The sequence below is a fragment of the Bolinopsis microptera genome, chromosome 12, assembly GCF_026151205.1.
Source record: "Bolinopsis microptera isolate Bmic1 chromosome 12, MBARI_Bmic_1.0, whole genome shotgun sequence".
NCBI lineage: Eukaryota > Metazoa > Ctenophora > Tentaculata > Lobata > Bolinopsidae > Bolinopsis > Bolinopsis microptera.
The window spans coordinates 6,616,703-6,643,644 of record NC_087083.1 but is presented as its reverse complement, the minus strand read 5'-3'; the positions used below and the strand labels follow the sequence as shown (position 1 = coordinate 6,643,644).

Below are 26,942 nucleotides of genomic sequence, written 5' to 3'. Positions count from 1 at the left end.
TGGAATCCCAATTATTCCATCTTAGTATCCCACGTTCGGTTCACTGATTGTTTTCTTCTTTCTCGTCGTCGGCTCAGAAAGAAAATCATGACTTCCACATTATAATTGTATATGTGATATTATTCTTATATTTTCCGTTTTCTCTTCATTTATTCTTCCTGAAGAGGTCATTTGCAGTGGTGACGCATGGTTATCCATAATCCGAGCTTGTAGTGAGATTCTTCTTGCGTTAAAGAAAACAATTGTGTAGATATCCATAATCCGAGCTTGTAGTGAGATTCTTCTTGCGTTAAAGAAAACAATTGTGTAGATATCCATAATCCGAGCTTGTAGTGAGATTCTTCTTGCGTTAAAGAAAACAATTGTGTAGATATCCATAATCCGAGCTTGTAGTGAGATTCTTCTTGCGTTAAAGAAAACAATTGTGTAGATATCCATAATCCGAGCTTGTAGTGAGATTCTTCTTGCGTTAAAGAAAACAATTGTGTAGATATCCATAATCCGAGCTTGTAGTGAGATTCTTCTTGCGTTAAAGAAAACAATTGTGTAGATATCCATAATCCGAGCTTGTAGTGAGATTCTTCTTGCGTTAAAGAAAACAATTGTGTAGATATCCATAATCCGAGCTTGTAGTGAGATTCTTCTTGCGTTAAAGAAAACAATTGTGTAGATATCCATAATCCGAGCTTGTAGTGAGATTCTTCTTGCGTTAAAGAAAACAATTGTGTAGATATCCATAATCCGAGCTTGTAGTGAGATTCTTCTTGCGTTAAAGAAAACAATTGTGTAGATATCCATAATCCGAGCTTGTAGTGAGATTCTTCTTGCGTTAAAGAAAACAATTGTGTAGATATCCATAATCCGAGCTTGTAGTGAGATTCTTCTTGCGTTAAAGAAAACAATTGTGTAGATATCCATAATCCGAGCTTGTAGTGAGATTCTTCTTGCGTTAAAGAAAACAATTGTGTAGATATCCATAATCCGAGCTTGTAGTGAGATTCTTCTTGCGTTAAAGAAAACAATTGTGTAGATATCCATAATCCGAGCTTGTAGTGAGATTCTTCTTGCGTTAAAGAAAACAATTGTGTAGATATCCATAATCCGAGCTTGTAGTGAGATTCTTCTTGCGTTAAAGAAAACAATTGTGTAGATATCCATAATCCGAGCTTGTAGTGAGATTCTTCTTGCGTTAAAGAAAACAATTGTGTAGATATCCATAATCCGAGCTTGTAGTGAGATTCTTCTTGCGTTAAAGAAAACAATTGTGTAGAGAATTTGTAGCTTCTGGCTGAGATGACTCACTTAGAAGTTAGACTGGTGAAAAGAATGATTAATATTCTACAGAGTGGGCAGGTAGGTTACCATAGTAACCACAGTAACCATAGTAACGGTGGGGAGGCAGCCATTGTTGTGTTAGTCAAGATCACGGTATCATGGTATTGCTCTTAATATTGCTATTAATAATGCTCTTAATATTGCTCTTAGTATTGCTCTTAACATTTCTCTTGGTATTGCTCTTAATATTGCTCTTAATATTGCTCTTAATATCGCTATTAATATTGCTCTTACTATTGCTCTTAGTATTGCTCTTAGTATTTCTCTTGGTATTGCTCTTAATATTGCTCTTAATATTGCTCTTACTATTTCTCTTAGTATTGCTCTTAATATTGCTCTTAGTCTTAGCATTGTTCTGATATTGAAGGTGGAGGAAAAACGATGATTGTCTAATCACATCATAAACCTGCCCATGAGTGCCCGTCCAATAAACATTTCCGCAACGTTTCCGAGTGTGTTTAAGAACACATGTCTAGACTACAGATAGTGAGATTGCGAAGATTGTGATCAACACCAAGCAATAGTGATCAACACTGAGCTTGTCACTGGCAGCTCACTCCTCCTGTGAACATTGTTCACATGTGTCCAGAAATATCGTTATATTTGTATAATGTTTATAAGCTGATACCAGTGAGAACTAGTGTTTAGTTTACATCATGCCCCGCGATTACCGCACCCACTTAGTCGTGGTAACTGGTACACACAGTACGAACGTCTCTAATTTTCTTTTGATCAGGCCAATAGACCATCTTCATCGCGTACGACGTGTTTTTTTCACCCTTTCTTTTACTTTTGTTTTTCTCTCAACCTGTCTCAGAAACCATTATCGTAGCTCTGTGTCAATATAATAACTGTGAACCTGATCCCGATCCCAACCATAGCTCAAACCCGCTTCAGTCCTCCCCCTCTTTCTCCTCCTCCCCCTCTTTCTCCTCCTTCCCTTCTTTCTCCTCCTCCTTCTCTTCCTCCTCCTCCTCCTCATTCTCCTCCTCCTTCTCCCCCTCTTCTCCTCCTCCTCCTCCCCCTCTTTATCCTCCTCATTCTCCTCCTCCTTCATTTCCCCCTTTTTCTCCTCCTCCTTCTCCTCCCCCTCATCCTCCCCCTCTTTCTCCTCTTCCTCCTCCTCCCCCTCCTCCTCCCCCTCTTTCTCCTCCTCCTCCCTTTTCTCCTCATCATTCTTTTCCTCCTCCTTCTCCTCCTTCTCCTCCTCCTCCCCTTTCTTCTCATCATTCTTTTCCCCCTCTTTCTCCTCCTTCCCCTCTTTCTCCTCCTCCATTTCTTCCTCCTCCTCCTCCTCATTCTCCTCCTCCTTCTCCCCCTCTTCTCCTCCTCCTCCCCTCTTTATCCTCCTCATTCTCCTCCTCCTTCTTTTCCCCCTTTTTCTCCACCTCCTCCTCCCCCTCATCCTCCCCTCTTTCTCCTCCTCCTCCTCCTCTTTCTCCTCCTCCTCTCTTTTCTCCTCATCATTCTTTTCCCCTCCTTCTCCCCCTTCTCCTCCTCCTCTTTCTCCTCCTCTTTCTCATCCTCCCCCTCCTCTCTTTCTCCTTCTCTTTCTCATCCTCCTCCTCTGTCTCCCCTTTTTCTACTCCTCCTCCTCTCCCTCTTTCTCCTCCTCCTCCCCCATTTATCCTCCTCCCCTCTCCTCCTCCTTCCCATCTTTCTCCTCCTCCTTTTCTCCTCATCAATCTTTCCCCCTCTTTATCCTCCTCATTCTCCTCATTCTTCTCCTTCCCTCCTCCTCCTCCTCCCCCTCCTCCTCTTTCTCCTCATTCCCCTCTTTCTCCTCCTCTTTCTCCTCCTCATCCCCCTCTTTCTCCTCCTCTTTCTCATCCTCCCCCTCCCCTCTTTCTCCTCCTCTTTCTCATCCTCCTCCTCTGTCTCCCCTCTTTCCCCTCCTCCTCTCCCTCTTTCTCCACCTCCTCCTCCCCCTCCCCCCTCCTCCTCATCCTCCTCCCCTCTTTCTCCTCCTCCTCCCCCTCCCCCCTCCTCCTCATCCTCCTTCCCTCTTTCTCCTCCTCATCCTCCTCCTCCTCCCCCCCCTCCTCCGCTCCCTTCACCTCTTCCTCTGAGACAAAGACTTCCCATCACCGCAATGATCAGTCTTATTAAGTTATTAGATTATTGATGCATATTAACAAATGAGCTTTATCAAGGCTGATTAATTAATCTCGCTCAGTATGCGGTGGGGCGGCCATATTTCTTTAGTATACAACCTGATATTGCTTTTTGCTCAAATAATACGCAGTTATCACTAGCATGATATTTTATCTGATGAGCCAGTAACGGGGCTGTGTTATACTTAATACAGTAGTCAGACTAAAGATTGCTTAGCAGCACAATATTCTAATGTTATAACTCGTCTCCAACAGTTGCTTCTTAGTGTAATCCAATCACTAAATACTTAAATACTAATCACATCTAAATTGTAAATATTTTCCATTTCAGGTCGTTAAATAGTAGCTCATTAATTGGCGCGTTTTTCATAGATTAAATTGGATTACATTTGCGTCCATTTGTATCCTTGTTTTCTATTTTTGATTTCAAGATATTGCGTGTTGATTTGTACAACCCGTTTTGTTCACATACAATTACATCACAGATTTAAATTAATGCATTCCGTTTCAAATTTCGACGCATTATCGGTTAACACGGAAAATGTTTTAGGCGCAGTTTGACGATGTCTTAAACCCAAGAATGCGTGAGATATTGCTGTAGCGCACGTGAGCGCAGGTTACCATAGTAACAAGGTGAAATGAATGCAGCGGTATACTCAGCTGCTCGGAACCGGCGTGTCTCAACAATATCCCGACCTTCACTCGCTGAATTGGACAACAATAACTGGCAAAGAAGACATTCTTCTGTATCCAGTTAGTACACTTTGTGTTATTTAATATCTTTAACTTTCTGAACTGCTGTTACTACTGTGTCTGATATGGGATGTATTTTTTCAAAGTAAGCTATTAAATGTCTACCGCTTAGTTGTAGTTAACGGTGAATTTTGACGTATTGAACGCACGTTCCAGTCATTTTGTTGTGAGCGCATGTACAGACAATTTTTAGTGAACGTTCCGTATTAAGTGCACTACAACTATATTATTGTATTTTTTCAAAGTAAGCTATTAAATGTCTACCGGTCACAAAGTGACATTTTAACACGGTACCTAACTGAGTTGAATTTTAACTTTCTGTTTAAGAAAACGAATGGGATCCCGTCAAAACAATTAGTGTTATAAAATTACGATAATGTTAATTGTAAATAATGAAGTAGGCTCTTTTGATGTAGGATTTCTAACATTCCCCCAAAAAGAGGACATTCTTCTTAAGGTCATATTGCTGCCGTCAATTATGAGTCATGATAATAAGAAAAGTCGGTTTTTGCCTGGTTTTGTATGCGTCATAATCCATTAATCCTCATTGGGGATAGATAGGACGGTAGAAATGTGTATAATTAAATGGTAATATGATAAATGCTAAAATATAATTGTTAAATGATAAATGGTAAAGGATAAACGCTTTTTGAGCTTACTTTATTACTTCTCGAAGTTTCGCTTCTAAAAACGCAGTATCCTTGTTCGGTTTTAAAGCTGTAATTAGTTGTTATTAAAGGGACTTAGTTCCGAGTATTAGTACTCACTTGTTTTGTCTTGGAGCCAATATACTGTGAACAGTGGGGGGGGGACTGTGAACATGCATGCTCTTCCCTGCTGCCTCTAAAAGATTAGTTCAGAGGGGGGGGGGGTCACTACACTCAGATATTTAGAGGGGGGGGTCACTACACTCAGATATTTAGAGGGGGTCACTACACTCAGATATTTAGAGGGGGTCACTACACTCAGATATTTAGAGGGGTAATAATGCGTCCCACTCGACAGTTGCCCTTTGTTACGCCATGCTGGCCCCACTCGACTAATTAATTAGTCATTAATTGAATATTATCCCTCTTATACCAATGCATTTTTAGCGAGCATATTAGAAGGTGATACCACTTCCTCCAATCAGCTTCCAGCTTATTTACAAACAAATTATGAGCACATAATACTCAAATGGATGAGGTAATTACTAATTTACAGCAGGATATTTCACTGATCTAACTTTAAGCATATTACATTATATTTGTAATTCAGTATTTCCTTTGTGTTAGAATACAGTATATTTCCTCTGCACCACCGAGTTACTGAGTTAGAAGAAGAAACCTGTAAATTACTGGCCTATTTTAATTAACGTGAGTTCTGAACCACATAAGAATTAGTCATTAATTAATTATTAATTTGTAGAAGTAATATAATAATTAGGAGAGTAACGTAATTATCGAAAAGCAAAAACGGTGCTTCCTCTCTCCCTGGAGCCCTTATTTCCAGCAGTGGTTGTGTTTGTGAAGGAGCAAGTGTTTTGCTGTTACTGACCGCTAGTAGTCAGATTGTTGATCAGTAGTACTAGTAGTATTATTAGTAGAGTAGTAGTAGTGTCAGCTGTATTATATATATCAATACCATGTTTTAGGAGTACTTGATTAGTAGCTTGGGCAGTCAGTAACAGAATCTCGGGCCGTACTGTGAGCTATCAACATAGTGAAAATTGGGAATGAGATATTAACTACCTTTAAAGCGTGATCGGCTTTAAAGCGTGATCGGCTTTATAGCGTGATCGGCTATAAAGTGTGATCGGCTATAAAGTGTGATCGGCTTTAAAGAGAGATCGGCTTTAAAGCATGATCCGTTATAAAGCGTGATCCGCTATAAAGCGTGATCGGCTATAAAGTGTGTTCGGCTTCGAAGCGTGATCGGCTTTAAAGCATGATCGGCTTTAAAGCATGATCGGCTATAAAGCGTGATCGGCTTTAAAGCGTGATCGGCTTCAAAGCATGATCGGCTTCAAAGCATGATCGGCTTCAAAGCATGATCGGCTAATGTAAAGCATCATCGGCTATAAAGCGTGTTCGGCTTTAAAGCGAGATCGGCTTTAAAGCGAGATCGATCGTAATTTTTTCATGTTTGCTCTTGTATCAACAATATTGAAGAAAAAACAACGGCCGATCTTTAACAATTTTCGCCCAACTAAACATTTTATCTTTCCAATATTTTTTCCGACTAAATAATATCCGATAAAGTAATTATTCCACAGAAGACGCGGTACACGTTGTAATTTACTGTTCGAATCTGTCATTTTTGGTTAGAAAATTAGTTTTACTGCAAATAAAGCAATCATGATGGGTCAGGAACGAAATTATGGATTCGATTAAAACGAATATATGCTAAATGTTTTAAATCAAAACTTTAGGTTGCAAATTAATATCAATTGATAATTTACTTAATTAATTAATTAATTTTACATTTACAATTCTGAATATCTAAACATAATATCTGTATAAAAAACAAATTACCGCGAAGATCTTTGAATAAATATTAAATATTAAAATTACTGACGTTCTGACTTATGCGGGTTCTCAGAAAGCTTGTTTAAAACAAGAATTATCGTGGCTTCTCGCTGCGTAATTTAAAATAAAAAATGTGCCCTTTTAAAGGTGTAAAATATTGCTACCAATTGAGGAAGTGTCGATGAGTTGAGAAAGAATTCGTACAAATTGGGCAGGAGAGGCCTCCAAAGTTCAAAAACTCTAGTTTTTTTTTTCTTGATACAGTTAAACCCCGATTTACAGCGCCCCGATTTACTGCAACCATTTTCTTTCCCCAAATAGGGCTTAACATGCATTTTGTAAACAAATAAACCCCGGTTTACCCCGAAACCCAATTTACCGGGGATGTTACCTTTCCCCCCAAACTCTGCGGTAAATCTGGGTTTTCCTGTATATAATTTGTTTAAAGAAGATGTTTTAAATTCGTTTTTATTCTTGTGGTCTGATATCATAAAATGTTATGGTCTAGTTAGATACTGCTCTGTGTCTGCCTGCACTGCTCAGTAAAATCAGTAAATTCAGTAAATTAACTGCGTGACTTTGTTCACCTGCCCACGTGTTACACCTGTCCACGTGTTACAACCTCTAATTTTGCTGTACTTTGTAGAGGACTTTAAAGAGGAGGACTTTAAAGAGGCTATTTTTATATTTTGTTACTTAGTACGAAAGTAATCACTTAAACATTATTCGTTTAAGCTTATGTGTACATCTTTTATTCTACGTTTGCAATATAGTTAATGATTTTGTTGTAAAACGTTCTTGTAGTTGTATGTGTATCGTTCAGTGATGTTCGCCTTTCTTATCGTTGCTATATTAAAACATTGTGAAACGCTTCTTTTTTTAACCAAGTTTTTTAATTAAAAAATTCGAAAGGAAAACAATTATTAGCGGTCTTGTTCTTTCGGTGGTTAATAACCATTAACCACATATCAGTAATTTTCAAAGAATTTGTATATCATAACCACTGGTAAAGATTCTTTGAAATTATTGATAAGTCCCAAACATTTTTAATTTGGCGCATATGTGGCTGACGCGTGGCTGACGCGTGGCTGACGCGTGGCTGACGCGTTTGTACCCGATTTCTATTAGTTAAGATAAGTTGATTAATTAATTAAATATAAAGTGTTATGTTGTCTTATTATAAGTGATATAAAGTATTAAAGTAAAATATTAAATTAAGGTATTAAATTAAAGTATTAAAATAAAGTATTAAAATAAAGAGTGGTAACCTCATATATAAATATAAAGTATTAAATTAAAGTATTAAATTAAAGTATTAAAATAAAGTATTAAAATAAAGTATTAAAATAAAGACCTCCTATCTAGCGGACAGAGTATTGTCGCGTCACAGCAGAAGGTCAGGTTACATTACAGAGGAGAGTGAGGATGAATCTTTAACTCCGACTACTGGTGAGATACTGAGTCGTGTGTGCATCCCTAAATAGGCGTGTTAGTGTGAACGTGATTGTGAGCGTATATCGTAACTGCACGTGCTTGTGCGCGTATATCGTAACTGCACGTGCGACAAATCATTATATTATATGTCTGAATGATTTGTCCATTGCTAAATAAGTTTATGTTTGTGTGGGTTTTCTGGTTGATTTCGTTGCAAAATTTGTTAAACTGTTCTAAGAAATCCTATAGTAATAGTATAGATATGTTAACAATGTCTACATATCATTCGCCAATAACAAATAAGATTGATGTGTTACTCATTACGCATGGTCAGCTATTTTCAAACATAATTATGTTTGTCAAGATAAATATTTCAACCGACTGTAAACTCTGTGTCGTTAGATGTATAAGCTGAGTTTTGTTATGCAATGTATATTTACCTTGCAGCAAAATTTAGAAGTTGAGATCAAGCTGAAATGTTTGGTGAGCGGCCGCTCTAGCGTCCTATATAATGGATGGGGTGTTTATACAGTGAACTTGATAATATTTACACTTGTCATGTAATGTTACAAGTGTCGGGAGTCGGGACTGCTATTGTTAGTATTGAATACTTACTGCCCCTCACACTTACATCCTAATTGGTAACAACTGGTTGCAGGATCAACTGTCATTTCCTGTAATAATCAATTTACCACTATATTAGCCCTGATTCTTTTGTTATTGTGGAGCGAGAATTCAAAAGTACTGCGGCGCATCATCATCAAAAGTTGAATAATTGTTTGTGTAAATACGTGGGATGGGGACAAAGCAGCTGTTATAGCTGCCCAAGTTGCTAAAAGCTGTGATCGGAGGAGAAGATGAGTGTTGAGGAGTACAGTTCTCAACCTGTACTTCTCCACTGAGTCTACTAAGCTACTAGACACGATTACACGAGATATTGTAAAGTACGTGTCCCGATGTGTCCCGACGTGTCCCGGTGTGTCATGTCTACACAGAAGGGGCTAGATCAGGGCTAGCTAATGAGTAATGGGGTGAACACCGAACTTCTCCCCCGGTGTACTTGAAACTCATTAGTTTAGTACAACTTACTTTATTGTATTAACATTGCTTCCAATATTAAAATCCCGCCCCTACAAGAGTTTTTATAAAATATAAAGAATTGAGGCCACCTCTCTTGGTGCCGTTTTCTAGTTCCCATCTTGTTATCTGTCTGGTAGCCTGTCTCTTAAGCTCTTAGTCTGTCTACTCGCATGTCTACCTGTCAGTCTGTAAGTATGATATTTGTATAACCAGCTCTTTTCAATAATTTTGTCCTTAACTTGGACGAAGAGTAATAAAAAACACCGAAGTTTGTACATTTTGAAATATGTCCAGAATATGAGAAGGACATTATGTAATCCCCACCACTTAACGTACTGTAAAAGTACTGTATACATATTATACCTGTGTTTACTGCACTGGCACCCCTCCTGCAACTCTCCAACATCAGTAATTACATTAGACTAAATTACAATCCCACCAAAATGGAGAGGCGTGGGAATTGTAAAGCTGCTGTGAGGTGTCAGCTGTCTGCTTGTCCCAGGACCCCAATTGGCCATCAACAGGTATAATTTAATTTCACAGTTCCAACTGACGATCCCTGATCGAATTAGACCACTACCAACTCCCCTTCTCCTGGTGGTAACTAGTGGTAACTGCACTCTCTCATCTTGTTTTCTACTTCTTTATTTCTTTACTGTGCCGCTAATTTCTCGTACCTGGCTGTTTTAACTTCTGCTATTGTTTTTGTCCAATTGAAGAAATCATGGGGAGTTATCATCTCTGGAACGGTAATCGCAGGGCAAGCTGCGTTGAAGCGAATAATCGCAGGGCAAGCTGTGTTGAAGTAAATAGTGAGTAGAATCTTGTTTTCATATCAAAAATTAATGGGATTAAATTTGTGGTCAAGATAGGAAAGACTGTAATGACAAATTGTCTGATACCTCTGCAAAACCGCGGAATGAGAATACTTTACTCACTGAACTTATTGTTTAATAGTTCGTACATTACAGTGCTTAAATATTAGCTCGTTCATTACACTTACAGTTGTCACTGTTCCTTAATCTTGAGGTATATTTCTCTTTTTCACATGATGTTATGTAAACTAAAAGTACGAATGAAAAGTGTAGTGTATATGAGACAAAATTCGCATTAAATCAATTCCTTGTGTAACGTCCTCAAATTCTCAATGAAGGTAATAGATTTGTAGTGTTGTAATTAGCTTAAGACATACTAAAACAACAAACAATGTCCCATTAAAGTCTCAACTTACTATTAACTAGAACTTGAACTGGCAACTCCGTGGAGCGTTTCTTTCTGCCGCATTACTCTTCCTTCTGACGCAGTGCCAGACCAGTACCTACTCTTCGTTCATTAGTACGTGTGTTTTAGTTTCGTAATTGTTTTTACCAGCTCTTGTTTGACAGATTTAGTTTCTAGACAGGTTCTAGTAAACATCTAGAAGTGTAGTCCAGACCAGGAATGCAGCCCCACGTAGCCGCTGATATACGCGTCCACTCTTCCGCACTATGGAAAACCAACGAGCGGAAATTACTGAAAAGTATAAAAGCCAGAAATGATTTATCTACTAGTGAGTTTATAAAGTTCTTACTCTCCTTTCTCATCAGTTGAGATAGAAACAAACCCAGTTCTTATTAAAGTTGAATAATTCATAATTTGTTATTTGTGTAATAATTTGTTGAGATGGCAGCAAGAAAGGGATGATAGTACTGATCCCATTCATATCTGCGGTATTTTCATTTCACTGCAGCACTGGGGCCCATCCAACAACCTTTTTTAAGCCATTCTCATCATGGTTTGTGGTAAATGATCCGATCGTTATTGGAACTTTGGAAGTGGCTACCTGTAAATACATGGTAACTTGTAATCGGGAGTACAGTGCTAGTCTCACATACAAGAGCAACTATGGTAACTATGGTAACTTGTAGTCGGGCGTGCTAGTCTCACATACAAGAGCAACTATGGTAACTATGGTAACTTGTAGTCGGGCGTGCTAGTCTCACATATAAGAGCAACTATGGTAACTATGGTAACTTGTAGTCGGGAGTGCTAGTCTCACATACAAGAGCAACTATGGTAACTATGTTAACTTGTAGTTGGAAGTGCTAGTCTCACATACAAGAGCAACTATGGTAACTATGGTAACTTGTAGTCGGGCGTGCTAGTCTCACATACAAGAGTAACTATGGTAACTATGGTAACTTGTAGTCGGGAGTGCTAGTCTCACATACAAGAGCAACTATGGTAACTATGGTAACTTGTAGTCGGGCGTGCTAGTCTCACATACAAGAGTAACTATGGTAACTATGGTAACTTGTAGTCGGGAGTGCTAGTCTCACATATAAGAGGAACTATGGTAACTATGGTAACTTGTAGTCGGGAGTGCTAGTCTCACATACAAGAGCAACTATGGTAACTATGTTAACTTGTAGTCGGGAGTGCCAGTCTCACATACAAGAGCAACTATGGTAACTATGGTAACTTGTAATCGAGAGTGCTAGTCTCACATATGAGAGCAACTATGGTAACTATGGTAACTTGTATTCGAGAGTGCTAGTCTCACATATAAGAGCAATATGCGGTGTAGCTGCGTCAGGTGGGCTTGCACAGTGTTATACTGCATACTTACAGCTTAGTGTTTATGTTAGAGTTGTGTTTAGTTAATAGTAACAGTGTTGTCATGTGTTGTCATAGTAACAGTGTTGTCATGTGATATGTCTGGCCGCATTCTGCGCGGAACTCAAAGTACACTGTCGCTCCGGAATAACGTGCTGGTGCTCCAGCCAGGGGAGAGCAGCAATGCACGACTAAATAAAGCTGACAGGAAACGTATCAAGGAGGCAGCTGTGAAGAGGAGGTCCTCTTCTAGTGATCACCACGGTGAGTAACAAGTGGTTACTAATGGTTACTAGTGGTTACTAATGGTAACAACTGGTTACTAATAGTAACAACTGGTTACTAATGGTTACTAATAGTAACAAGTGGTTACTAATGGTAACCAATGGTAATTAATGATAACTATGTGGTATTTAGTGGTAACTAGTTCTTATAAAGTAACTACCATGTGGTAAGTAGTGGTAGCTAGTGGCTTACCACGAAGTTACCATGGAGTTAATATGGGGTTACATTTTGGTACTACCAACGTTACAGATAAAGAGATTGTATGACTAAAATGTATCACGGAAATTAAACTGATAATTTAATTAAGTTTAACTTAAATTAACTGCTAAAATTTTAACAATGAATTACAATTATCCTGATTGCAGGTAACTAAACAAAACCTTGCGTTTCATAAGAGAGACCACTAAAATAGCGTGCAATGTGCGTGACAGAAATAATGCTTGACTAATCTGTCCCGATATGGGAGGATGAATAAGCCTAATTAAATTTAATGGACTACTTACAACTATAAGGTTAATCTCCCGCAGTAAACAGTGAGAGAAGCCTTGCTAAGGTTAATATGCCGCATTTATTAATAGCATTAATGATTTGGCCTTATCAAGTTATCAGGCGCTAAACTGCCCACCAATAATCGACCCCGGTGTTCTGTGAAGAGTATTAATTAGGACAGTGATATTTCATGGAGCGATAATCGACTAATTAGCACAGAATCCTGAGCTTACTACTACTTATTACTGCGTAATTATTACAATAAGCTTGATGTGTAAAATTATTTAGGTTGGGGTGTTGTTCTGTCTGCAGCTGCTGACTGTCAGTTCTTGTTAGGCAGTAATTTTCTCCTCTGCAACACTTCTTTTTCTGTACTTTCTCTCCTCTACATGTAACACTCCTTTATATCCGCTCTACTATTAGCCCGGCCGTGTTACATTCTCCGTGCTCAGGAGCCGGACATGTCCTGTTCGTGTGTGTTCGGGAAATGTAAAACAGTTGTGTTACTTTGACACTGTCTAATTCATTGTATCATCACAACTTGGAATTTTAAACGAAACACAGTTTGTAGCTATACATATCATCTGCCTGAACTGTTCAAGTCTGGGATATTTTCAGTATTCCGCGTTCTTTGTACAGCACACTATAATATACCCGTTACGTTTGTTCATACTGCTTTATAAAAATCCTTTGAGGTACTTGTACCAATCACAGAGAGGAGTGCGCGTTCCTGCTTTGCAAAGTTATCTAGATCTCGTTAAAATATAATTTAACGGGGACGTTTAGTTATGTGTAACCCCCACACCACACCCCTACACCCCCCCCCCCCCCCTTACACCCCACCCCTACACCCTCACCATGAGACAACACACTGACACACTGACCAGGTAGAATTAGTTTAGTAGTCGCGCTCATCTTGTTTCACCTAACATTCGTCCCGCAATACTAATCTCACGTTGTTCTAAATTTAACTGCTTTACATTATTTTACGTAATATCTGCCACACGTCGCTCTTATTTAATCACTTTACCTTACGCTCTACTTTACCTCACGTTATGTTTATTTTGCTTGTATATACCTTGTTCTTTTGTTCTTTGTTGGCTGAGAATCCACTCTAATAAACTCTACTCCAGCATAGCTGGCAGTGTTCATGTGCATCTAAGAGGTATAAATTATGCTTAATTTTAGAAGCCTCGTTCGTTGTACTGGTTGTGTGTTGTTTATTATTATTCGTACAATAATAGAGCACCAGTTCAGGCTTTCGATATTGTTCCTTTTTTAAGTCGTTTAAATCAACCTGATTGTCGCATTTAAGTTTTAATTACCTACTTGATAGCCTTGCCGAAGACTTTGTGAAAGCAATTCAGTGTGAATAATTATGTTAGCTAAAATACTATTAAAATACTACTACGCTTGCATTGTATCGTAGTTGCGTGACTTACTGATATATCTTAATGCATGAGTATTTTTCTTACAATGCAATATAATAGCCAATTATTAGGTGACATTTGTATTGAAAAATTCCAAAGAATTTGAAAAATTAGAAATTATTTTGTCTTCAAAACACGAGTAAAATGTCGTGTTTTTAAAAACAATCTGTTGTTTAAGATGATGCCTGGTTGCCATGACACGGATTACCATATTGGGACGTCACGTGGGTGTCAGACCTGTCTTGTATTTTATGTTTACATCTTTCTATTTCTATTGTTTTCTTCACCCCCAATATCGTCTTGTGGACATTTGGAAATTTCTCGATTTATTTTTGATATAGTCAAAGGAAAACAAAAAAGCATTATCTGCAATTTATCCAGAGTTAATTTATTCTCTGTTCAAGTGATAGTGTCACCCTGTGATTGCTAAGCTCGCTTGTTGTTGTTGTGTCACCCCAGCCAATATTCTGATTTCAGAACTCTGTACTCGTTAAGGTTTGAGTGGTTTACACTAGCCTATGCTATCCAACTATTTGGTCACTATTTGGTCACTATATTGTCACTATATTGTCACTATTTGGTCACTATATTGTCACTATTTGGTCACTATATTGCCCGTAGTTAACGTGAATTTAAACATTACTCAACCCTGCAACCTACATGGGCAGGGTAGCTTGGTGAGTAGTGTTGACGAAAGCAAAATACGCTCATAAGTCGGGCAGAAATGTCTGGCAGCGAACGAGTCAGCCTTCAGAATGAGAGAGTAGACTACAAATGAATTGCAAAAGGAGAGGTTTACAGTAAACCTTCAGCGCAGGGCAACCCTGATTCGACAAATTGTTGCTAGATTTTAAGCTGCAATGATTTGTACTGCCTAGGGAGGCATGGTAAAGAAGATGTTTTCTTCTATTCAGTGCACATTATATATTATATATGTATTCACTATTATAGCTTGGTATATATGGAATCAAATCTTTTCTTGTGTTGTGCATATTGTGTCTGGCACGCAGAACAACCACTCTGACAATACCCAATACAATGTATATGCAGCCTATGCTGACAGTGCAGTTTAATTATATATTAATCAAGTAGAGTAGCTCCGTTTGTATACAACACTGTCATGCTCCTTCATCAATGTTATCATTACACAATACTTATAGCGTCCATTGTTCCAACTATACATAGTTTTGCTGTATAGATGGCAATATTTTCCAAATACCACGCTGTATTCGTGTACACTGAACACGTCATAAGTGTATAGTTGTGCGACTAGTTTCTTTTAATGACAGATCACAACTTCTATTGGAAAATCGAGCTTTTTGATTGATATTTTTTAAACGTGCTGACTTTTACTCTCTCACTTTCAAGTCTCCCTTGAAGATAAGACCAACATTTTTTGATACATGTATTATTAATATGAATAAACGTGAAATAGCCAGAGTCACCTAGTCTGTGTCTAATTTGACATTTTTAAACATTGCCCAAGTTTCCAGATACAAGTATGTTCGTGTTGATAAGAAGTAGAGTAAAGTTGTATTAAAGTAAAAATATCAAGAAAGCTACTAAGAACCTCATCATTATTCAAACTTTTGAATTTAAGGATTAACCAGCAAGTTATTTATAAGTTTACAAGCATACTGTACACACCTTACAAGTTACCGTTACTATGGTAACACTACCATATAAAATAATATCGCACACATATCAGTATATGTGAAACTTGATAGTATAGGGTTTCTGATCATTTTAAAATGCGCTTTTTTTCCTGGCGACCACAATTGTACTATTGTAGACTGAACGAAATTAGAAGGTGTTAGTTTTTGGCATGTTCAGTGAGACTGCAGTTAATATCATTACACACAAAAGGCTGGCAGTCAATAGTTTTAATATTCTTAGGCTATATTAGTATTCGGTGTGCTAACCTTGTTTATGTAAGCTATATATTGCCGCTAGTCTGTATTTTTACTAATCAATAACGTGCAGTCACTGCAGGCGGGTAGGCAGGTAGGCAGTCACTGTTTGTTGCCTCGTTTACCCAACCTGATTACTATTCACAACTCCGTGCTGTTTTGTTCCTGTACAGCTTCACGAAGTCGCAGCAGTATGTCCTGGCGTTTATCTTAGTTTTTGATAAGTAGTAACTCAGAACAATGCATTATGTTAAATAGCAATTAAAGAAACTAGATACTAGTTAGATACACTAAGAGATATATAAATACCTTTAACATTGTTCAATTAAAGAAACTAGATACTAGTTAGATACAATAAGAGATATATAAATACCTTTAACATTGTTCAATTAGAGAAACTATATACTAGTTAGATACAATAAGAGATATATAAATACCTTTAACATTGTTCAATTAAAGAAACTAGATACTAGTTAGATACAATAAGAGATATATAAATACCTTTAACATTGTTCAATTAGAGAAACTATATACTAGTTAGATACAATAAGAGATATATAAATACCTTTAACATTGTTCAATTAAAGAAACTAGATACTAGTTAGATACAATAAGAGATATATAAATACCTTTAACATTGTTCAATTAGAGAAACTATATACTAGTTAGATACAATAAGAGATATATAAATACCTTTAACATTGTTCAATTAAAGAAACTAGATACTAGTTAGATACACTAAGAGATATATAAATACCTTTAAAATTGTTCAATTAAAGAAACTAGATACTAGTTAGATACACTAAGAGATATATAAATACCTTTAAAATTGTTCAATTAGAGAAACTATATACAAGTTAGATACACTAAGAGATATATAAATACCTTTAACATTGTTCAATTAAAGAAACTAGATACTAGTTAGATACACTAAGAGATATATAAATACCTTTAACATTGTTCAATTAAAGAAACTAGATACTAGTTAGATACACTAAGAGATATATAAATACCTTTAACATTGTTCAATAAGAGAAACTAGATACTAGTTAGATACAATAAGAGATATATAAATACCTTTAACATTGTTCAATTAAAGAAACTAGATACTAGTTAGATACAGTAAGAGATATATAAATACCTTTAACATTGTTCAATTAAAGAAACTAGATACTAGTTAGATACAGTAAGAGATATATAAATACCTTTAACATTGTTCAATTAAGAGAAACTAGATACTAGTTAGATACACTAAGAGATATATAAATACCTTTAACATTGTTCAATTAAAGAAACTAGATACTAGTTAGATACAATAAGAGATATATAAATACCTTTAACATTGTTCAATTAAAGAAACTAGATACAAGTTAGATACAGTAAGAGATATATAAATACCTTTAACATTGTTCAATTAAAGAAACTAGATACTAGTTAGATACACTAAGAGATATATAAATACCTTTAACATTGTTCAATTAGAGAAACTAGATACAAGTTAGATACAGTAAGAGATATATAAATACCTTTAACATTGTTCAATTAAAGAAACTAGATACTAGTTAGATACAGTAAGAGATATATAAATACCTTTAACATTGTTCAATTAGAGAAACTAGATACTAGTTAGATACAATAAGAGATATATAAACACCTTTAACATTGTTCAATAAGAGAAACTAGATACAAGTTAGATACAGTAAGAGATATATAAATACCTTTAACATTGTTCAATTAAAGAAACTAGATACTAGTTAGATACACTAAGAGATATATAAATACCTTTAAACATTGTTCAATTAAAGAAACTAGATACTAGTTAGATAAAATAAGAGATATATAAATACCTTTAACATTGTTCAATTAAAGAAACTAGATACAAGTTAGATAGAATAAGAGATATATAAATACCTTTAACATTGTTCAATTAAAGAAACTAATACTAGTTAGATACACTAAGAGATATATAAATACCTTTAACATTGTTCAATTAAAGAAACTAGATACTAGTTAGATACACTAAGAGATACTTAACATCACTATGGTGACGGTTACTATGGTTCATGACCGGTCTCCTATTTTCCGGCTCAATTAAAACCTTTATTGTTGATTAATTTAATTAGGAGATAATGACATTAATTACACTAAAGCTATTGAATTTCACAAGTTCAGACATCCTACCTTCAATTTAGATGTTGAAGAAGTTTATCAATTTATCTAACTGGGTTTATTTAATGGATTTATTTTATTTGTCGTCACACTTAACAGTGCTTAACGTCACTATGGTGACGGTAACCATGGTGACGCTAAGCATTACCTCCCAAATCTGGTGATCTTATACTATACTCCTTCGTCAATATTTGTGTTTCCAGCCTGGAATTTCATTGTGACGTTTTTAGCGACGTTCCGCTACGTTTTTAACAGTTTAACAGTGCCCTTATCGCAGACAATCCACTTTAAAAGCACAATGTAATGAAGCTGGCAATGTTTTAACAATAAGTCTGGGGTAGACTGGCACTAATCACACTGCGCCATGTCCTGAATAGTAATGAAGCTCGCTGGTTTGTATTTTCTCTGAGCCATGAACCCTGCACATTTCCTCGTTCAGCAGCTAAATATACTCCTTCATCAATACTATCATTGTTAGTGACTGTGTTTAACAACTAACTATTGTCTGGTTCACTCACCACCTAATTTAACAGACTAGTTAGTGTGTAAGACTGAGGTAAATCAAAATTCTCATGTAACCAGCAATTACAGCCAAATACCCCGGCACTGCTGCACGTACAGTCTCTGCTGCTGAAATATCAAAATGATAATTGGCTAAAGTAATTTGCTCCTTCATTAATATTATCATTTTCTAGACTTCCGTCATGAAAAAATTAGTTCTAAAGTTCTTTAGCACCCTCAACAAAGAACTTGAGCATTTCTATGAAGGTAGTTTTAAGCTATACCGATACTGCTGCACGAACCAGCACTGCTGCACGTACCAGTACTGCTGCACGAACCAGCACTGCTGCACGTAGCCGCACTACTGCACGTACCGGCACTGATGTGCGTACCTACACTGCTGCACGTACCTGCACTGCTGCACGTACCTGCACTGCTGCACGTACCTACACTGCTGCACGTACCTGCACGTACCTGCACTACTGCACGTACCTGCACTGCTGCACGTACCTGCACTGCTGCACGTACCTACACTGCTGCACGTACCTGCACTGCTGCACGTACCTGCACTGCTGCACGTACCTGCACTGCTGCACGTACCGGCACTGATGTGTGTACCGTCACTGTTGCACGTACTTGCAATGCTGCACGTACCTGCACTGCTGCAAGTACCTGTACTGCTGCACGTACCGGCACTGATGTGTGTACCGGCACTGATGTGCGTATCGACACTGCTGCACGTACCTGCAATGATGCACGTACCCGCACTACTGCACGTACCGGCACTAATGTGCGTATGGCACTGTTGCACGTACTTGCAATGCTGCACGTACCTGCAATGCTGCACGTACCTGCAATGCTGCACGTACCTGCACTGCTGCACGTACCTGTACTGCTGCACGTACCTGCACTGCTGCACGTACCGGCACTGATGTGTGTACCTGCACTGCTGCACGTACCTGCACTGCTGCACGTACCTGCACTGCTGTACGTACCTGCACTGCTGCACGTACCGACATTGCTGCACGTACCTGCAATGCTGCATGTACCTGCACTGCTGCACGTACCGACACTGCTGCACGTACCTGCAATGCTGCACGTACCAACACTGCTGCACGTACCTGCAATGCTGCACGTATCGACACTGCTGCACGTACCCCACAGCACTTTTTGGCGCTCTTTGTCTTCAGCGGAATGATGTAGCGTTAGTGTGTTCATGTGTTCAGCAGATGTACCCACTACGTACTTTAGTGTGTCAATATTTTACACTATATTCGCGTGCGGGCGGACAGCTCTTTAAAAACCTTTCTTTCCGTGTTTTGTTTTGTTCAACTATTACACTGCTATACAGTTACACTGTTACACTGTTACATGAATGTTACACATTACACAGTTACATAAATATTACTCATAACACAGTTACACTTTTTTTGAGAAAATAGTTCCATACGAGGGGCTGGCGCTGTAACGGAATATGAATTAAACAGTCTGCAGGATCCCCCCCCCAACCCCCCCCCCCCCCCCCGGCCCCTTTTAACAGTCCGAACAATTAGAAATAATCTACAAAACCATGCATAAGCTCCTTTATTAATAATCTCATTGCTATTCACTAATACTGAGCTAAAGTATGCTTGTCAGGTTCTGCGGAATAGCATCGCATTTAGAAGTTAATTTATCTCCTTGTAGTGTTGATATTATGTTGCTTTATTTTCCTTTTCCTTATTAATTTTTACTCAATAATTCTGGACATGAAGACACAACTTTCGAATAGCATTATTATTTATTAGAAGCTTATCTTGTCATCTTTTAATTGCATTCCGAGTATTATGTCACTGTTTGCCAACGTACGTCCGTTTAAAAATACAGTGCAGTTTTTTATGTTTTGTTTCCTAATTTTAATGTATGTTAATTTGATGATGTCAGTTTGACAACATTTACAAACTTTCCAAAAATTTGAATGTAGAGTTGTTAATGTAATTATGGGGATGAGCCACCATAATTACCATAGTTAGTAGTTACCATAGTTACCATACTTACCATAGTTACCATAGTTACCATAGTTACCATAGTTACCATAGTTACCATAGTTACCATAGTTACCATAGTTACCATAGTTACCATAGTTAAATTGATACATTAGTTACAGAACAGTAGGGAAACTGTATAGAGACAGTATAGTAGGGAAGCTGTAACAATTTGAAAATCGCAAGGTTTCATTGCAACCAAACCACACTTCCTCCAACTTTTAAAATCCAGACATATTTTACACCGCAAAGTCCGCAGGAAAGGACTTTAAGGACTTTAAGGAAAAGACAGTAAGCTGATATTGCCCAAATCACACAACTGTCAACCACCATTTCCCTGATACCATCCACGATGGGAAGATCCCTTGTTGGATTCCTCTTCTTCGTGGGGGGATGTGGTCAAGATAACCTCTATAGGATAGGGCATTGAAGCCCTGTCATGCTTATCCCGGTAAACGTTTTAAATTAGTTCACAGTGTCCGGTAAGGAACTGTCGCTGTTCTTGTGCTCTCTTTACGAAGTTTTGGGACTGATCCAACGAACCTGTCCCTCCATACTCGTTTGAAGTGGGTGGTGTACATCCTTCTCCATATTTCCCTCATTTTCTGATGACTTATTCTCCGCGGTGCTTCTTTCCATAACTTGTGTTCATTGAGTGTTTATTCCTACTGCCCCAAATAGCACCAATGTAAACTATTGTATTTACAATTTCAGAGGAATGTTTGTCTCCCTTTGAATCAATCAAGCGAGATGATTTGTTTAAATTTTGAGATCAAACAATCAATTTACAGGCTATCGTCAAACATGTTGCAAGGCGTCATCTTAAAACTTACTTATAATTTCATTAGCTTTTATTCTATTTTACCCACTATAATTTGATAACATACAGGAATGTTCATAGGTTTAGCTCTTACACGGTATTTCCCTAACTCTGGAAGTAAATTAGAAATGAAATCAGGAACTCCGCATAACTATCACTGATAGTAATGCGGAGTATCAGGTCACATTCCTTCATGGTATTATTGTCAAGAAACTTCACATTAGCTCCAATCTCGCTACTGCTTTATCTTGTGGCAGAAAAACACGCACCAATATCCCTGAAAAGTTAACAAACCAAATGGGTGACAGTTTTTGGCCTTTCTGAGAATATTCGACAGAAAAGCAAATAAGATTGTCTCTTTGAAAGAAACAGAAAAGCAAATAAGACTGTTTCTCTGAAGGAAACACACATATTTTATATAACAGCATACTGCATAATTAGTCTCCCCTTTTACCCCTGAAGTGACGCTTTGGGGCGAGTGTGTAATGTATTTGCCCAATTTGTTAAAGATCACAATTTTATTAGTTTTTATTCCTATCCTAGTTATTAGTTTAAAAGTCGGATACTGTTTATTTGTATTTGATAACGTGCAGGAATATACTCAGCACAGACGCGGCACTGAGTTCTCTAATCCAGAGCGGGAGTGATGATACTGTTGAGCTCGGTGCTTGGCAAAAACCGCGTCTAGTGTGTGTGGTCATTGGGCCCGGAGACTGATATAATCTTGTTTACGAATATCATGCTGGTAGTGAACACTGAACAGTAACTGCTGAATGCTGGTAGCAGTAATAATAGCTAGTGCACTCTTTTAGTTGTGAGCAGCAGAAGTCAGTTCCAATGATCTTCCTAATAAGCCTAGTAACAGTCATGCTGGTAACGCGGTTACAGTTAATACCGGTGCAGGTCTTGTTCAATATCGCGCTATTCCACTTCCTTCCCCGTCAACTGTTACTCGTACAGTCTCGCTTTGTTCGTCTCATGATTAGAACTATAAGCTCCTTTTCTGGTTCCCTTGTTGTTCAGACTGTTTAGAACTATAAGCTCCTTTTCTGGTTCCGTTGTTGTTCAGAGTGATTAGAACTATAAGCTCCTTTTCTGGTTCCCTTGTTGTTCAGAGTGTGTAAAACTATAAGCTCCTTTTCTGGTTCCCTTGTTGTTCAGAGTGATTAGAACTATAAGCTCCTTTTCTGGTTCCCTTGTTGTTCAGAGTGATTAGAACTATAAGCTCTTTTCCTGGTTCCCTTGTTGTTCAAAGCGATAACAAGGAGTTATCGCTCAGGAGTGCCCACTGGGGTTTTATTTTAAACGGATTATGATGTAGTTAATAAATTAGTCCATTAGAGACAATCCCCTCACGAGGGGCTTTCATTCAATCATAACCCCAACTCTTTTGGCAGGTTTCTTTAGTTCCGCTTACTCGCTCCCTTGTTGTTCAGAGTGAGTAGAAATATAAGCTCCTTTTCTGGTTCCGTTGTTGTTCAGAGTGTGTAGAACTATAAGCTCCTTTTCTGGTTCCCTTGTTGTTCAGAGTGTGTAGAACTTTAAGCTCCTTTTCTGGTTCCGTTGTTGTTCAGAGTGATTAGAACTATAAGCTCCTTTTCTGGTTCCGTTGTTGTTCAGAGTGTGTAGAACTATAAGCTCCTTTTCTGGTTCCCTTGTTGTTCAGAGTGATTAGAACTATAAGCTCCTTTTCTGGTTCCCTTGTTGTTCAGATTGTGTAAAACTATAAGCTCCTTTTCTGGTTCCCTTGTTGTTCAGAGTGATTAGAACTATAAGCTCCTTTTCTGGTTCCCTTGTTGTTCAGAGTGATTAGAACTATAAGCTCCTTTTCTGGTTCCCTTGTTGTTCAGAGTGATTAGAACTATAAGCTCCTTTTCTGGTTCCCTTGTTGTTCAGAGTGTGTAGAACTATAAGCTCCTTTTCTGGTTCCCTTGTTGTTCAGAGTGATTAGAACTATAAGCTCCTTTTCTGGTTCCGTTGTTGTTCAGAGTGATTATAACTATAAGCTCCTTTTCTGGTTCCCTTGTTGTTCAGAGTGATTAGAACTATAAGCTCCTTTTCTGGTTCCCTTGTTGTTCAGAGTGTGTAGAACTATAAGCTCCTTTTCTGGTTCCCTTGTTGTTCAGAGTGATTAGAACTTTAAGCTCCTTTTCTGGTTCCCTTGTTGTTCAGAGTGATTAGAACTATAAGCTCCTTTTCTGGTTCCCTTGTTGTTCAGAGTGTGTAGAACTATTTAAGCTCCTTTTCTGGTTCCCTTGTTGTTCAGAGTGTGTAGAACTATAAGCTCCTTTTCTGGTTCCGTTGTTGTTCAGAGTGATTAGAACTATAAGCTCCTTTTCTGGTTCCCTTGTTGTTCAGAGTGATTAGAACTATAAGCTCCTTTTCTGGTTCCCTTGTTGTACAGAGTGATTAGAACTATAAGCTCATTTTCTGGTTCCCTTGTTGTTCAGAGTGATTAGAACTATAAGCTCCTTTTCTGGTTCCGTTGTTGTTCAGAGTGATTAGAACTATAAGCTCCTTTTCTGGTTCCCTTGTTGTTCAGAGTGTGTAGAACTATAAGCTCCTTTTCTGGTTCCGTTGTTGTTCAGAGTGATTAGAACTATAAGCTCTTTTTCTGGTTCCCTTGTTGTTCAGAGTGTGTAGAACTATAAGCTCCTTTTCTGGTTCCCTTGTTGTTCAGAGTGATTAGAACTATAAGCTCCTTTTCTGGTTCCCTTGTTGTTCAGAGTGATTAGAACTATAAGCTCCTTTTCTGGTTCCCTTGTTGTTCAGAGTGATTAGAACTATAAGCTCCTTTTCTGGTTCCCTTGTTGTTCAGAGTGTGTAGAACTATAAGCTCCTTTTCTGGTTCCCTTGTTGTTCAGAGTGATTAGAACTATAAGCTCCTTTTCTGGTTCCGTTGTTGTTCAGAGTGATTAGAACTATAAGCTCCTTTTCTGGTTCCGTTGTTGTTCAGAGTGTGTAGAACTATAAGCTCCTTTTCCGGTTCCGTTGTTGTTCAGAGTGTGTAGAACTATAAGCTCCTTTTCTGGTTCCCTTGTTGTTCAGAGTGATTAGAACTATAAGCTCCTTTTCTGGTTCCCTTGTTGTTCAGAGTGATTAGAACTATTAGCTCCTTTTCTGGTTCCGTTGTTGTTCAGAGTGATTAGAACTATAAGCTCCTTTTCTGGTTCCCTTGTTGTTCAGAGTGATTAGAACTTTAAGCTCCTTTTCTGGTTCCGTTGTTGTTCAGAGTGTGTAGAACTATAAGCTCCTTTTCTGGTTCCGTTGTTGTTCAGAGTGATTAGAACTATAAGCTCTTTTTCTGGTTCCCTTGTTGTTCAGAGTGATTAGAACTATAAGCTCCTTTTCTGGTTCCGTTGTTGTTCAGAGTGATTAGAACTTTAAGCTCCTTTTCTGGTTCCGTTGTTGTTCAGAGTGATTAGAACTATAAGCTCTTTTCCTGGTTCCCTTGTTGTTCGGAGCGATAACAAGGAGTTATCGCTCAGGAGTGCCCACTGGGGTTTTATTTTAAACGGATTATGATGTAGTTAATAAATTAGTCCATTAGAGACAATCCCCTCACGAGGGGCTTTCATTCAATCATAACCCCAACTCTTTTGGCAGGTTTCTTTAGTTCCGCTTACTCGCTCACTTACACTATAAATATCTCACTTCTGTGAAGGTCAATACCTACAGAATATAGGAATGTTTAAATTTAAAGCTCCTAATTTTAGTAACTTGTTCTCTCTCGTGCTTTGCTCCAAAGTTTCGTTGTTGATACTAATTTCTCTTACTAGATGTCAGCTTTCCAGCTGTATTTATTATCTTTTTAATGTCTCCTGTTTTTATTATATTAGCACTTAGATATTTGAATAAGCTGATCATGATGAAAACGTCAAAAGTAGAACATAGGCATTCTCTTTAGGGGTCGTTCACATATTACGTAATCATTTTTTGGAACATTTTTACCCCCCCCCCCTCCCCCCCTCCGTAATCAGTTTTACACATAGCTATTGTGTCAAAATTACACTAGCTTAATCATTCGGAAACCCCCCCCCTCAGATGATTGCGTAATATGTGAACGACCCCTTATACAGAACAAAACTTTCCGGTCTTTAGTTTGCGGTGTTAGTCTCTCCCACAGATGTTTTAAGGCCAATTCGCGGTTTTAAAATGCTATTGAATCATAGCCTAATTTGGATCGGAGTGAAAATTAGAAAAATAAGTGTTTTATCACAGAAAAATCGTTTCTTTCAACCAACTATTTCAAGTAATTGTTTCTTACTGGGCAGGTAAAGAATCTCCTTCACCGCTGACTGCAGTTATTTGGCCATCTCGTTCAGTGCTCGCCCGGAGTTGCATTATTGATGTGTTAAATGTATGTAATTCTTGTAATTGTTTAGCTGTGACTTGACAAGTAGTGAGTGTAATAAACGCCTGACGAGGCGACGTGGTACACATTGTATTTCTGTAGAGAGATAGAGAGTAAGAGAGAGTATTTCTGTAGTTTTATTGACATTGGATCCTGGTAATTGATAAGAGTTGGTGTGAGCGAGTTAGAGGATAACTTGCTCTATTGGATCCTGATAATCACGTTTTTGTATCACATAATTTGTATATGCCCCGGCCCGCAATGTAAGACCACAATATTATGACATGTTCTCCTTTGAATCACACTTCACATCGTTGTAATGTGGGATTGGTTTATATCGAGGATTGTTCCATACAGCGCCACTGAGCGAGTGAGCGGGTTACCGGTTCATGAAGAGGTTCACGAAGAGGTCTCAATCCCCATTAATTATCTTAAAGTTCCTTGCTTCCTTTGCATTGAACAGTTGTTGTTGACTGCTTAAAGAATCATTGCACAATCAAGTATTAAGAATAATAAATAGCCATTTCAGGTATAATTTAATACAATTCATATAACTCGTAACGTGTGCAGAAATTTGTAAGGATTCAGCGCTAAGAAGCAAATTGTAACGTGCATCTCATATATATAAACCCATTCCTCGCTACCGTCCAATGTGTAATGCGTTTTACGAAAATACGATCTGTTGACGGTTTGTCAGTTTGTTGTGCACGTCAGGAGTGCCGAGTTGTCAGGAGTGCCGGGTTGTCGGGTCATGTGTTGTTTTAACTGGAACGACCCTGGTCGTGCAACAGTATCTTGTTAATATTATCAGTCTTTCTAAACGAACTGTCACCAACTTCGTGCGATATGTCAGATGTGTTCCGTTGCTCTACCACTTACTTCACGCTGCTTTTACCGTTACTGCAACTCTTTTACCAGCTTCTGCTGCTCTGGTTACTGCATACTACAACATTATGCATATTCATCACCCTGGTTACTACTGGTTACTACTGGTTACTACTGGTTACTACTGGTTACCACGTGCATCTTCTAATGTTCCACATTACAAATCATTTATCCCAAAACTTAATATCCACAGTAATTATACCGCCCAATAACATAAGGTCTGTCTATCTAGATCTAGGGATAATTTTCAGCTTTCG

At 38.0% G+C, this 26,942-nt stretch overlaps 1 protein-coding gene across 2 annotated transcripts in view; it reads left to right on the top strand.

Moving 5' to 3' along the window:
* The first annotated feature begins 3,993 nt into the window (after nucleotides 1–3,993).
* Nucleotides 3,994–26,942, top strand: part of LOC134824143 (potassium voltage-gated channel subfamily A member 10-like) — a 59,955-nt gene continuing 37,006 nt past the window's right edge. The window contains exons 1-2 of one of the 2 annotated variants that reach the window (XM_063835877.1): nucleotides 3,994–4,202; nucleotides 8,075–8,158. In XM_063835877.1, coding sequence (XP_063691947.1) covers nucleotides 4,088–4,202; nucleotides 8,075–8,158 — 199 coding nt within the window. In that variant the 5' untranslated portion in view covers nucleotides 3,994–4,087. The remainder of the gene's footprint in view (nucleotides 4,203–8,074; nucleotides 8,159–26,942) is intronic. The other variant, XM_063835878.1, reaches the window with a different exon arrangement.